Genomic DNA, 16069 nt, shown 5'->3' with positions numbered 1-16069 from the left:
TTCAACATGACTGCACCAAACATGTGGAGGTTGACCAACACTTTATCAAGGAGAAGCTTGAAGCTGGAGTTATTTGCATGCTGTTTGTTTTCACTTCGTAACAAGCGGCCGACTTACTTATCAAAGGGCCGTCCTCTCATCTTTTCAATTTTCTCATTGGTAAGTTGGGCTTACTTGACATTTACGCATCGACTTGAGGGAGAGTGTTGGAAGATAAGTGAATATCATAATGAGTTGTCAAGATTATGACTACTATGGTAAGTATAACCTCAAGGATTCCAAGATCAGATATCATGACTATTATAGTCAGAATATCATGGCTATTATGGTCATAAATATCATAGCTATTATGGTAGTGATTATTATAGATTTTAAAATCAAATTTATCCTATTGTTAGATACAATTATTTAGCTTTTATATGTGTGTAGATACAATTGTAAAACTACCATAGTAGCTATTCCATTTTAGTCTATTTAAAGAGCTATATTCATGAAAAATAAAAAATATTATCTTTTATGGCTCTTTTTCCACAAATCACTGAACATTTAAAAAAAAATTCAATTTCCTTATATTCTCTTCTGGCATGCAAGTTCATGACACCACACCGCACATAAAAAGATGTGTTTCCTTTCTTACCAAAAAGTGGTCCAATTGGTCAATATTGTCCCATTCTTGATGGGTCAACATTCTTTACAAAGGTCTTATTGTTTTTCAAATTCAAATTGTCTTCAAACTACCTCCATATCTCCTTTAATTTCCCAAAATTCATTATCAAGCCTTTTCTCACCTATTTTAACTTATTCTTACTATTTTACCTTTTCAACATTTTTTCTTGGTTTTCATTGAGGTCATGTTATGTTTATTTCATTCGTTTTGAACAACATTCACCAAACTAACCCAAACCATGCAGTGCAGCTCGCAGCCAACCAAACCAACACCAAATCAAGATGATTGGGTAATTCTGTTTGGCTTATAGTTCACCTTTTGCATGCAGCCAAAGATTCTAAAGAGCACTTGCTCTTTCTTCTGGCTTGCTCACTCTATCTTTCCTCCTTCTTGGATGTTGATCGACACTGATTGGTACCAAGGTAAGCCCCATCTCTTTCTCTCCCCCCTCCATCCCTTCCTTTCCTTCTCTTGCTTCCCCCTCTCCTTGAGCCACTCTCCCTCTCTCTCCCCCCTCTCTCCCTCCCTCCTTCCTCTCCCTCCTCTCTGTAAGCCCCCCCTCTCCCTCCCTCCTCTCTCTCCTCCTCCTTCTCCACCCTCTCTCCCTCTTCCTCTCTTTCTCCAAGTTCGATATACCCTAGCTTGGTATGATACATACTAGTACTGTACCAAACCGATCACTGGTTGTACAAACCCTAGTACCAATTCGGTAAACTTTGAATCATCCCAACCCTGTTGTACTGCATGTTGACTAAAAGCACCCCCCACCACCCCCACCCCATTAACCTTCAAAAAGAACTTATTCTCTATCATTCGCATTTCTTAACTTGTAAGAACTTTGATCTGGCCTAGTTTCACTGTGTGATCCCTTTAAGATTTTTTGCATCCTCTCTTTTTCTGGTCCAACAAAGTGTTAGACTGTTGGAAGTTAATCTCTTGATTATCAGTCTCCAAGGTGATATCTTGCATCCACTTTCTTACCAATATTATTGTCATGGCAACTCCCTAGTTTATAATGCTTCCAAAGTGCCAACATGGATATCCAACTTGTTGGTGCGTTGTTCATGGTGTGTTTTGTCACTACTCGGACCAACATTATTGAGCCTACCATGCGGTGGAATCTCCATAGCACAAATCGGAAGCCTCTCTCTCACAACAACAATCTTAATCTCCAAAGCATTAAGTTCATCTCAACTAAACATTTGATTTTCAATGACATGTTCACCAACAAAGAATGGAATCGAATCAACTTAAGATTTTCTCTCACCTAATGACTTAATAAGTCATCTCTGCAATATTGCATGACTAACTTCGGGATGTCTTAAGAAATATATACTGCACTTAGTGGCCTGTTTATTATAAATACTGAGTTCATTTCTAAAGAACTTGTCAGGACCGATCAAGAAAGTAAACTAACATTCCAAGGGCCACACAGTTGTTACTCCTAAGATAACCTCCCTCAAGAAAATTTCTCCTATTCAAAGCCCTTTATGAATGAACCTCACAAGGAGCTTTTGCAAATCTACCAAGTCATCATAGGACAACTTCAATATTGACCCTCAAAATGAAATAGTGTGATTAAGTTACAAATTTCCAATAATGCCCTCTAAAAATGATAGATTGCAAATAATTTTATAGAGAGTCAAGTTTAAATTAGTTTTCAAGGTGCTAACCAATTTATTAAGATTTAATACACACACACATGCATGCACACATATATACATACATGCCCCCACACACACACACACATACATACATACATACATATACACGCACATACATACATGCATACATATATACATGCATGCATACACCCATGCACGCACGCATGCACGCACACACACACACATGTATATATGTGTGTATACATATGTATGTATGCCTCTCCTTTTCGGATGTATGTTTAAAATTAATTTTCAAACCTATCAATTAGAAAGAGCAGGAAGTCAACTTGTAAGAATGATAGGATTAAAGTATCTCATGATAAACATTGTAAGTCACCCTCATATCATGTTCTAACCTGAACTTACTGAAAATAATGCACCATTAAAGGTACCCTACCAAACCTTTGTTCAAGAAGGAGGGAAAAAATAAATCAAAATAATTCTGAAGACTTAAGCATAATCTGATTACAAGAGAAAATATGACCAGACTCAACCCCATTTCTAATTCCAACCTCAACCTAACATTAGCCCTCCAAATGTAACCTATAGTCTTAACAAGAACAATCACTTGACTGATGCTTCTCTTTAAAGGCAATTTTGCTGATGATATATACAAGTGATACATATGTATATGTGTGTGTGCCTATACTGTGCCCATAGATAGATATATGCATAGATAGATAGACAGATATAGATAGAGAAAGATAGATGTTTTGGGTAGATTCTAAGACATATCATTGAGTTGTACCAAATCACAGTTCCACTAATATTCCAGAAGTAAACAATTTAAAGGAACTTCAGTTAACAAAGTGCAGATATAAGTTTCAATGTTTCTGCACTGAGGCAAATTGGAAGCAATGCAAGAAAGCTTGATGTACTCAGTTTTCACACAAGGTTATGGAAGGGAAAAAAGATGTAATCACCCTTGATCCAAATTATTACTTGGCAATTAGCTTTAGAAGACTAGAGTTGAAACATATGAATCCTTTGCAACCAAGCTCTTTAATAGACAGACACCAAGCTCTTGGTAAGTTGCAATTCTTCAATGCCGCCAATAGTTGCAAAGGATTCACAGATTAAAATATTTATCTCAAAATTGAGTTTATCCTCAGATAAGCATGTGACTACTCAAGGTAGACCAAATGATCAATCATCACTACTGTAAGTTTTAGGCAAAGATTTAAGGGACATCTTAATTTTACTTGAGACTAGCCATCAAATAAAGATGTTATCTCAAGATGTAGTACATCCCACTATATTGATGGATAAAAATCATGCTAATGATAAAACTTCGACTGAAGATAATAATTTTTTTTATTTTAAAATACTACAAATTAAGGAAAAGGATTTTTTTTCCCCTTACTCCAAGTGAAACTATTCATTCAAAATAAGTGAAGTATGTGAAATGGCTCTGAATCTGAACCAAGCAAACCAGTAAACCAGGTAAATGTGGAAAATAGCAGCCCAAAGCAAGTGTGGGAGGAAGGCTAGAGAGTAGGTGGCATGTGCCACGTAGAAGATTTCAACATACTTACATATTGGCAGTATGGCAATTATAGAACTATCAGATGTATGTTACTTCCAACATTGTTTAATACTTGAAATAAATGATATAAGCAAACAGAAACAGTAATATTACGTTCAGAGCTAAAGTAACATCAGTAATGTTTTAATGCCCGCAAATACTAATATTGTAGAAGTTAATTTACTCCATGAAAACTCCCACAAGGCCACCATGCTTTCATATTCATGTTTACTAACATAATAAACTATCCGTGCAGAACCTTTTCTTCCAACGAAAAGACAGAATTAACCACTATCTAGTATATACAAAGAAAATACACCAAAAAAAATATGAAATTTAAGCCTTGTTACCTTCTTTAGGACACAATCAATGGTGTCCCCCCACCCAAACTTCTCTTCCAGTGAAGTTGCCATAGGCGAGAGTGCAGCAGAAGAGTCTAAACTATTAGATTGATCCGCTCTTTCCTCGCAGCTCTCTAACTCTGGCATCTTAGCATATGGAGACTCTTCTGGCTGTTCCACCTTTGCGATCCACTTGCTTCCAAAAATCCCACTTTTGAACAGCACCCCCTTATCTTCCATCAAAGGCTGGTGCTTTATGTTCTCTTCCTTCTTTACAGAGTCCTTGAACAAAATTTTGGGTGCACCACTTTCGAGCTTAAAATTGACGGTCAGTGACCTTTTCGATGAGGGCAGCCGGCCTCTTGAAGTGGGACGAACAGGCAATGCCGGTGGTGCATCTTTTGGCTGCTCATCCATCTGCCTGATGGTGTCAAGCATTACCTCCAGCGAGCTCCGAGCCACCATGGCAGCTGACATCGTGACTCTAAAGCCCCTAATTCACAGCACTAATAGGAAAACCCCCAAATTCTTCAATCAAGCATCATCAAAACCGAATCTTTCCTCAAGTATCTCCAATATTCCACGCAAAAAAGCAAATTTCCTGCAGTTCCAAAGGGGAAAAGAAATCTTTTCTCCATGATCAGAGTTAAAAAATGAAAGTAGTAACGTCTTACAGTTTCCGCGCTGCAAACAAAAAAAAAAAAATCAAATATCAAATTAAAATTCTAAATCGCAAAGAACCTGAGTAATGATTGGAATCGGCAAAGAGACTAAAAAGCGGCAATCTTTGGAGAAAGGCTGCAGAAGAAAGCTTCTCATATGAAGAGAGGAGAGCGTAATGGAGGTGACACCGACCCAAAATCGAAAGCCTGACCCTAATTTCTGCCGTTCGTTGGAGGTAGGGACTAGATAGCGCTCCCTTGGAAGGAAAATTAGGGCTTGCTTCGCCGGAAATTCAAATTTTCGAAGAGGGGACCCATCGTCGCCCGTTTTAATTAGATCTCCAATTTTTTTTATTTATTAAAGAGAAAAACTCCTACCAGATCAAAAAGACCTTCAAATCAGAAGAAATTACATGGGAGCCACTCTGTATCTTAAGACGTGTTGTCGCTTTGCCCATGAGGGGATAGTTTTGTTAATTTGGAGGAAATGGGAGGGCACTTTATATGGTCACGTTCTTAACGAGCTCCGTTCAGACCGTTTGATGTTAGGGGTTCCAGTGCATCTCCAACTTCCGCACAACGAATAACACGTTGGAAATGACCAATTTACCCTCCGAAGCACTCCGTCACCATCCTTCAGTTTAAAATGCTTAACTGCTTCATTTTTAAAAAGCCTAATACAAATATATATAATATATTGCATGTGCCACTAATGCCATCTTATGTGATTTGAAATGCTTTGTTGTTGGAGATAGTGTTTGACAATTATTTTGATATTTTTTAAATAAAAATATTAGTTTTTTAAAATATTCATTCATCATCTCTATTTTAATTTTGTATTTGATTGAAAATTTACGGGACTCATCGGAATTATATATTGTTATTCCTTAAACTACAATAAAGTAAAATTATTTCTCATCATTTTTCTAGAATAAACTATTCCATAGTTTAAATCAGATGGAAGAGAATAAGATGCAATTAATGCATCTTTGATCAAAATTATAAAATCCACGAACCTCACTATCATTTCATAGTTTGTTTGGGGGAGTAAGATAGAATAAGCTCTTATTCCATCTTATTTCTAATAATCAAATACTATCGAAAAAAATAAAAAAAAATTTCTTTTATGAGATGATGTGCCAGACATCCATTAGCAAGCTATTCAAGACTTGCATATCATGTACGCCAACTTTAAACTCTCTATCTATGATGATTAATAAAAGATATTGAGATGTCAACTCCTCAGAGTAAGTGGTAGAGGCGAGTCCTTTGAATTATGTGGTGGTATGCAATGAAAAATTGATGAATCAAACTTCTTTAAGATTGAAAACATATTATAGTTTCCTTGAATTGGAAGCTCTTTCAAGCTTTTATCAATAGGTCAAGGAACTTATAAGAAACTTAATTGGACGAGCCATATTGAGATAGTTTTATGCCCTTTGGATCAATTTGATGATAAAAAAACTAAATGATCCTATAATGCGAATGTGTCACTCAAATAGTCGAGTTGATCCTTATATATGATCTTTGGTACTTTGCACAAGGCAATTATGTGCTGTTCATAGCTTCAAAGACCATTAAGTTTTGTTTAGCACAAGCCTCTAAAACAAATTTATTATCCAAGGAATGCATGACTTGCATGTTCATACTGTCGACAAATGCCTAATTTGGCCATTCATGTTGCATCTCTAGATTTTTTGCTTTCTTCACAGATCTAGACCATCGCCAAGGCATGGACAAAAATCCATGAACTCAGTGTGTTTCATTCATGCAATAGTATAATTTTAGTATTCAATAACCAATACTCTTAAACATAGAGAACGAATAGCTTTACAACTTGGTTAAAAAACTTTCATATTATTTGCAGTCAAAATAAGAGCAATGTATACGCCAATGTCTTATGATATGGACAAGTACAAAATAAAGTATAACGGGAGGATATCCGCTGCCAAAACTTGTCCTGTCTAAAATATTGTCAGAACGTCATAGTTTGGATCCAACCCATTTCCAGTATCTAATTAAGCTTGACCTGGCATCAGTTGATTTAAAAACTATCAGCTCTTGGGGTTGAAGAGCAGTTGGGAAGTGGAGGCTTTCTTTTATATTACTTTTCCTAATGTAATCATAGTAACAACGTGCTCCCACTCACCTTATCAATGGGCTTCACTCTTACCCAATTCAATGACATTGCCTGTTTTAACATCAGGTAACCGTCAATCCTATTATCAGCACTATCCCTCTGCTGCTAGGAAAATGGGAGGCATTGTTGTGACACCTTAGTCAGTGCCCATTTTGTTAATAACCCATTGTTTTGTGAAGAAGTTTGTAGTATATTAGCTCTTGATTTCAAGTACCAAGACCCATCTAAAAATTGAAAGGGCACTAAAAACTTCTGGAGATTGCAGAAAAATTAATAACTATTTTCTTTAATTTCTTTTAAACTAGTGCATCGTATTCCCATTTGCGTGCTTAAATGGATGGTTATCATAGAAGATAGATACTTTCCAATCCATGCCGGCCTGGGTCTGAAGAGGTTGGTCTTGCAGCTTAGTAATACCACACATCAAATGTTCTATTAGCAATGGTGAGGAGTGGAGTGATTCATGTCCAATCATATGTAAAGAGTATCATCATTAAGGAAATGGTTTCTCACAGCTAATCATATGATATTGGCTATAGAATTAACATTGATGAGGTGGTGGTCCAAGAAAAAGGAAATCTAGACGTGATTAACCAACTACCCACACTCGCAAGCAAAAGGAAACAGGGCAGAGTTTAGGCATTTTTTTGAACCTGCCATCATGATAGCAGCGTGCGCTTTAGAAAGTGCCAATCATGATCTTCTTTCTTTTGGGTCAACAAGGCCAGGTTGTTGGGTGATTGGCGTGAACAGTTTGTCTGTCATAACTGTGTGCCATGCGCCAAACAAGCAAATAAGTTTCCCAGCCCATTCTTTGCTTAAAATTTGCCAAACTAATGGTGCATCTGGTCCATGAATAGAAATGGAATCGGAATGGGTTGGAATAAAAAACAGAATGGCCATTGTTGTGATTAAGAGACTCCGAGGCTCATACGAATGGAGGGCTCATTCCAACAAAAGATATTGTTCGCTTTGGCCACATGCATACCGTAACTTATAAGCTTGCAGTCTTTAGACCATAGCTAGTATGCTTACGGTTGCTGTAGCTTATAGGCTTACGACATTTTGACCGTAACTAGTATGCTTGCGGCTACCGGACCTCACAACTTTGTCTCCTGGGCTTTGACCCAAAAGGCGCCACTTGAGGGAGAAAGGATCTTCTATCTTATATAAGATAAGAGTACTCCTGACTTACAATCGATGTGGGACTAAATCCCCCATAATAGTAACCCCCCTAATCAGGGGGACTCTGTCTTATTGGAGGACCCTTCTTCTAGCGCTATTGTTGTGGTCAAAGGACTCTAGGGCTCATACGAACAGAGGACTCATCTCAGCAAAAAGTATTGTCCGCTTTGGCTGCGTACATACCGTAGCTTATAGGCTTGCAGCCTTTGGGCCGTAGCTGGTATGCTTGCAGTTGCCATAGCTTATAAGCATGCGGTCCTTGGACCGTAGCTGGTATGCTTGCGGTTGCCGTAGTTTATAGGCTTGCCGTAGCTGGTACCTTTCCCCTACTATTGTTGTGGGAGTCTTTCCCCTTCAAAGTCTATCCCTTTTGCAGTCCTTATATAGGTACGGAGTAAGAATCCGTTATAAAAATCAAGGATTGAGACGTAACTTTTCTCTTATGAGCAATCAATTTCTTTCTTTATTTTGAATTAAATCTGCCATAATAATCTTTTCATTTCTGAATTTCTCTTAATAGCAAAGATCTAATTGTCCAGAATTCAAATCTTTATAAATTTACTAGTCACATGTCAATCAATAATAGAGAGGTGATTTATATGCCATGTCAGCCATATTTTTCAATATTATTGGTTTGTGACTGGAGTTGAAACTAGAATTGAAATAGAATTTAAATACTAGATAAGAGTCTAAATTAGATTTTGGGAGATTAGAGATTTTCTATTTCTTCAAAAATTAGAAATGGAATGGGACAATTAGAATGTGAATCACTCATTCTTATACCCATTTTAAAATCCAACTCTCCCGAACCAAATATGCCCTAAATCCCTTTCATTGAGATTCGGACTTGAAACATCCTTCTATATGGGAGGTTGCAATTGCTAGGGGTTAGCATAGTCTATTGTAGAATCAAAATAATTGAATAACAGATTAGGGTGCACTCGAGCTTGAAACCTTTTAAGTGCATATGAAGAAAATATACTAACAAATTTTTTAATTCCATATTGAAGATTGAGATTGAAACTTGACCCATAAGCAAGGTTTTTATCTCCATCGAGATCCAATATACATCAATATCAAACATCCTCGGATATGATATACATTAAAATTTTGGTCTTATTATCTAATTGGTATTAGTGATAAATTTGACATATCAACCGATACAGTATATTCATATTAATTTATATTTTTTATTTTTTTATTAAATATATTTTTAGCTAATAAATCTCTATCAATGTTTAAATATAGTTTTTGATCTCAAATTTTTCATATTGATTGTGATTCTAAAACCTTGATCTAAAAGTGTAGGCCAAGATTTTGGAATAACTTGGTGTTCTCTAAATTTTCTCAAACTACCTTATTGATCAAGATAAATTGATAACTTAGTTCATCTCAATGTTAGCCACTCATTAAAATAAGTGATGCATCGAGATTTAAAAATCTTACCCTCAAGTTCAAAAATTTGGATAACAAAAAGAATCCAAATATTAAAATTAGAATCATAGCAAAAATTTATTGTAGTTTCCAATATAATATTTGTTGCAATTAGAAGCGAACCTCAACTCATGAGCACTCTTCAACCATTAAATTTTTTTTTATCATTTTTATATTAAATATACATAATTATTTTAATAAATACAATAAGGATATTATTTTTATTTCATAATAGTATATAATTATTATAATATCAAATGGATATTATAATTCTACTAGTACACTAGTTATTTCTATAATCTACTAATAATATTAATATTCTACTAAGATTAATATAAAAATGATATAATATTTGTTATACTATGACTAAAGAAATATACTACTATGATATTTATTGTTCTAATAATGATGTTTTAATAATTTTTAATAATATAGTTACTATTACAACCATAATATACTTATCTACATTATGATTGTTTTATAATGATTCTTCTTACAATGTATGTGTAACATTATAATAATTATTATTATATGATAACAACTATTATATAATAATATTATCTACTACAATAACATATTTTACAAATATAAATTTATGGTTAGGACAATATATCAGATAACAATAGTATCAGATTTTATAAGAGCATAATTAGTATGATGACTATTGTTATAATTCCAATAATATTTATTATTATATCATAATAGAAAACTAAATAGTTTGTTGTTTTGAAGAGATCATCTCATCTAATCGCAGATTTATTATACTACTTTAAATATCAAACAATATAATAATTGTGTGTGCATTTGTAGTTTTCAATTACAAGCAATCAAATAGAAATAATTTGCAATTACAGTTCTAATTTTATAGTATTTCCAGTTGCAACTTATATTTGAATGGCATTGACATGAGATATATCAACCATTTATTCTTTATGTATAAATTTTGTATTCAATAAAGAAGCTATAAAATTTTGTAGTCTTTCTATTAAATTTATTATCTTTTTTTACATAATTTTGTACTGAAAAAGGGATCTATAAATAATTTTTCTTTAAAACATGTTCCTTTTAGAGAAGGCAATATATACTTATGTTGAAAAAGCCATTTTAAGTTCACATAAAGATTTATAAACAATCTTTTTTTTGAAATATTTATATGAACCACAAAATTTGCAAGCTTCATGCAAAATTTATCATTCGGAAACTTTTAAGTAATTTTGTTAGAGCATAAGAGCTTATTATTAACTGTTTCTTGACCATAATAGATATAAATTGTGATTGATTTTAGGTTAACATTTAGATTTATAGACAATCTTTCCTTCAATATATTTCATGTGGAGTCCACAAAAACTTGCAGCCTTCATATGGAAGTAATTGTTTAGAAACTTTTAACTTTGCCAGAGTATAAGGGCTTATAACTGATCGATCCCTGACCTTAATAGATATAAATTGCTTTTGATCCAAAGTCTCCATAACATAGTGACCCTTATTTAGAAGAGGTGAAGGAAGCCCTTGAATGATTTAGCCTTTGGTCTTAAATATATTTGACCTAGAATTTTAAAGAGTTCAAGTCACTACGCACTTATAAGTAGGCAAACCATATAGTTGATTAGCTGATTAGCTAACAAATAGAGAAAAGAAGGATGTTGCTAATGTAAACTAAATGTCTTCTTTCCCTTTTGATATTGGATAACTCATTGTCTCAACACCTTAAATAGTGATTATAATAATTATCTTGTCTTAATCTATACTGTGCTATATACAAAAGTATCAATAAACTTCTGTCCATGAACAGCTGCATTTTTTAATCTTATTTAATCAGTCCTAGCCTTTAAAATCTCCTAGTAATCTGATTCTTGCAATCAAATTCTATGACAATAGATTCTATCAAATTTGTGTCCTGATCCCACTCTAGAAGTTCCAATCTTGTTACAATTGTATCCTTGTTGATTCCTTGGCAAAGTATTGGATAAGAAAAAGCAAAAGATTTTTTTGATGAAAAAAAGGGCAAGCCTCCATTATTTACTCGTAGTAGAATGTACAAAAGATTATAGCTACAAAGATAGGCAACTACAAATTTACAGAGGGATTGAGGAAGAAAACTCCGTAGTTGCCAATGGATGATAACATTGAGGAAAGTACTAACCTCAAAGCTGAAGACATGAAACCAAGACAATGTATAGAGATGGGAGAGCAAGAAAGTTGCATATCTAGCATTCTTGGACTTTGAAACCCATCATTGATTCTCTTCGATAGTATGTAGAAGAACCACTACAATAGGTTCCTTACAGGCTCCATAAGATTCCATACTGGACTAGATATTTCTTCTAAAAAAAAAACATGTGGGGCCCCACTATGACAAACTTAATGTTTGCATGATTGCTAGCTAAGCTTAAGTATAGATCTAGTTTAGAAGTAGAGATGGAATAAGTTAGCAGTAGCAAGATCTTCCTGAACTCATCTTATTACTTGATAGTGAGACTAAACTGCTTTCCATTGCTCGATACTAAAGTTCCATATAGAACTTTACAATGACACTACTAGCAACCTACTATGCCAAGAAACCTAGTAATAAAGCTTCTGATAGTTTGGATTTCAACTATATCGATTCTGGAGATGTGCTCGGTCCATGATAGAAATAATTTTTTCGCTTGTTTTGCCACAGGATTAGGAAGATATATATGAAAGTCGAAGTATCTTTTATTTCATTCCTTCCATATTATATACCCATGGCTAGCAAGATATCTAATCCCTTCGCGATGGGGTTTACGAAGTTCTCTAGTCTTCAGTTAGTCTATAGAGCTATTTGAGATGTTGGTACCTCATCACGAAAAATGATGCCCTACAAGCCAATCGAATTTTATATTTTGATGGATTGTTATTTAATCTTCCTGAGTCATGTAATGATATTTTATAAATAAATAAAAATCATTTATGTTTCATTATATGCTGCATCTTATATTTGTTAAGATTATGATGAACCCCATAGATTAGGACAATGATTTTAAGGCTATGATGGAATCATATCTATGAGACCTAAAATTCTAATCTAAAATATTTTCACTCATTGGATCATTGAGTCGGAGATCAATATTTTTAGAAAGACTGACACATCCTATGTATGCTCCATGGAGAAGATGATTGATCTCACAGTCACTTGTGTGAGACACTAATACGATGATGCAGGTGCTTATTGGAGAGTGAGTCCACTGAATTAATTTGACTTGAGAACATCTTATGGAGCTTATTTGCATGTCAAAAGATGGTTCTTTAAGTAAGTTGTGCAAGTGATCTTTAGACCTAAGACCATCATAGAATCTTATGCACATGAACCCATATTTTGTTTCATATGCAGGCATGGCATTAAGATATGTACAGAATATTCTGAATATCATATTGCGTGTATGAAAGTTGTGAGTCGGTTAATAAAGAATCGATCACTCCTAGTAAGAGGAGATATTATCCTATGCATTTTTATCTCTTGATGACTTAGGAAGTCTCTGACCATGGTAGGATAAAAATTAAAAAGAATTTTTAATGCTTCATTAGAGTCATCATTGATTAATAGAGAATCAATAAGAATATATGTTTGAGTTTGACATGATTTCATATTTATGAATATATTCAGGATGCGGGATGATCGAAGAATTGAATTGTACGTAAATTACACTGAAGGATATTTTTGATATTTTTATTAAAATTTTATATCTTCAGATAGACATGATACGTTGCAGACGTCAATCTTATTTTATAGGTTTAATCGAATTAAAGAGTTTAATTCAATCGTTAATTAAAAAGATTCTAATTATTGAAATCAGATTAGCTCGATTGGACCTAAATCGGTTAGATTAGATTCGAATCAAATCAAGTCAGTTTGCATCCGGACCTATTGTTGGTTAGATGTGGAACCAATGTACCACACACAAAGAAAATTGATCAAAAATTTAATTGGATTAGATCATATTTGCAGAATGAACATGCTAGCACATATTGCAAACCTAGCTCCCATGTTCAAATTGGATTTGAAATTGATTCCAGATTGACTAATTAAATCCAATTAAACTCATGCTTGATTTGGGTATGAATTGGGTTGACCCAAGGCTTGATAAGCTAAGGGGATTAATGCCAAATATTGGGCTTCCCATGCACCAAAGAGGGTCCCTCTCGGTGCATGGAGTATTCTTTCTTAGCGTGAAAGATTATGTGCACCATATGAGATATGGCATCCTTCCTTATCTTTATCCAATTATTCCACGGTAAATCACATGGGGCATAGAATATAGATGGCAAAAAGGGGATGCAAAAGAGTCATTCTGCGGCTAAAATTCTTTTTATATCATCGGAACAATTGGATAAATATGAAGACCCTGGTCGCCTGTTCATTCCATGGGCCATTTGGAAGTCCAAGCGATTATGGACTCTCAACTTTATTGCATGCCTAATAAATCTCCATGCCAATTCAAATTAGTGCCTCTTATCTTGGCCATTGGATGGCTATCAAGTGGATTCTAACCCTTGGATAGAGATGGCGCCACTTATGAAGCCTCGCGACTCCTCGAAAAAACATTGAAAAATTTTCTCTGAAGAGTCCTTCTACGTGAAGTGTCTCTTCACTTAATTTTTCGATGCTTGCCATGCGTCTTGTTTTTCCTGATTGGCATGAGATTCATGGGATGGACGTGAGATCCTTAATAAGGCGTGAGATGGTCTCGAATAGGCACGAGATAAAGTTTGAGAAGGTGCGAGTGAATCTTGTATGCGTCCGATCTTCAACTATAAATAGATGGGCGCCCAGGTATTCACTGCATCGGAAAATCATTTCCTTATCTCTTCTTTCTTATATAGGTCTCCCTATTGTCCAATTAGTCTCTTCCTTCCCTTATTAGGACAAGTCCAAAATAGTAAGAACAAGTCCGATTTTAGGACAAAAGCTTAGAAAGAGAATTGAGGAAGACAAAGAGATAAAAAAGATAGAGAAAGGAAGGCTAGGAGGAGAGGAAGGAAGCCCAGGGGTTGTGCTACCCAAGAGAATTCTTTGAGAAAGAATTCAATGGGAGCAACTTGATTAAGGAGCAAAAGTCTTGATCAAGACCCTGTGTGGATCACCAATGGAGAGTGAATACTTAAGCGCCTGATGGAAGCTCTATTGGAGTTTGGATTTAGCGATATAGATATTCTTATATATCTTCTATAATATTATACATTTACATACATATGATTGTTCATAAGCAAGGGGATCTTGGGATTAGGGTTGGTGGTTAGGATTTTTTTATGTAAAATTTTTAAAATTCATGCTTCTACTGTACCATCATAATCTACATATCAACATAAAGATCATATAAGAGTAGCGACCAAACCTCCCTTGAAAATGGATATTCAAAGAACAGGTGATCGGTTGTTTTTTGTTCCATGTTGTAAAGGCTGCAGCTATCCCTCTCCTTCTATCTTTGCTTGGTGTGGTCATTTTTAGTGAGTATTTTATCATGATAACCAAGGTAGAGGAAGATTTTAACCTTTTTCAGTATCTAAATTTTTCAAACAAGCAAGCTGAATAGTGGTCTAATACCACCATCAAGAAGGAATCAACAGCACTATTTCATTAAAAATATTTTTGATGAAAACCACCTGCATTCTATATTGTCCGGCTCGTTTGATAAATTAATTGCTGTCAAGTACTGTCTCAATTTTTAAAATATTTTAATATATATTATTTTTAAATAATTATATAATTAATAAAAAATATTTTTAAGATAATATATTTTTAAATAAAAAATGAATCCCATACATTAAGATTTTTTTTAAAAAATCTTATTTTTTTAATATTATTTTTTAATATATCTCTTTTTCTGACTTATTTCTCAAAATACGATAGTTTGGATGAGGCGGCAACAACGTAGCGAAATCGCATGTTGAGCATGTGGTTTCTTCTTGAATATATGTTGAACATGTGGTTTCAAATGATACAAATAAAATATTTAAATTTAAATTTAATTTAAAATTTAAAATTAAAACCGCATGTGGTTTCGGTTTTCCAAATGAAATCGCATCTTCAAGATGCGGTTTCATTCCTCTTTTTTTTTCCATTAGTGCTCCTTTTTTTTTTCATTTCCGTACCGGACAACTAGGGGCACAGATGGGGGCTTCGTCGGGACCGAGGAGGGAGGGTAGGGGGCCGTCGGTCGATTGGGGCAGTGAGCGGGTAGTGCGGTGTGGCGTCGGGAGGGGGGTTGTGGGGTGCGGATGCAGCGGTCAGGGGAGGCAGAGGGGGTTGCAGGCAGGGAGCTGCTTTTATGTTCATGCAGACGGCCGTCGAGGCCTAGGGGGAGGGGGTGGTGGTCGCGCGGAGTGGTGGGGCAGGGCCATGGTGGGCACGATGCGGACGGTCATGGTAAAGGGGCGGAACAGGTGCAGATGGCCACGGCGAACAGTGCAGAAGATGGCGGCGGGGCGGGGC

General features: G+C 35.1%; 1 protein-coding gene across 2 annotated transcripts in view; it reads right to left on the bottom strand.

Moving 5' to 3' along the window:
* The window catches only part of LOC105032736 (myosin-1), a 39244-nt gene extending 34074 nt beyond the window's left edge, over window positions 1-5170 (bottom strand). For both annotated transcript variants that reach the window (XM_073259352.1, XM_073259351.1), the window contains exons 1-2: window positions 4939-5170; window positions 4207-4798 (exon numbers count right to left, since the gene is read on the bottom strand). In XM_073259352.1, coding sequence (XP_073115453.1) covers window positions 4207-4674 — 468 coding nt within the window. In that variant the 5' untranslated portion in view covers window positions 4675-4798; window positions 4939-5170. The remainder of the gene's footprint in view (window positions 1-4206; window positions 4799-4938) is intronic.
* Between the last annotated feature and the right edge of the window lie 10899 nt (window positions 5171-16069).

The sequence above is a fragment of the Elaeis guineensis genome, chromosome 6 (genome assembly GCF_000442705.2).
Source record: "Elaeis guineensis isolate ETL-2024a chromosome 6, EG11, whole genome shotgun sequence".
Taxonomy (NCBI): Eukaryota; Viridiplantae; Streptophyta; class Magnoliopsida; order Arecales; family Arecaceae; genus Elaeis; species Elaeis guineensis.
This window is presented reverse-complemented; position numbering and strand designations above follow the sequence as displayed.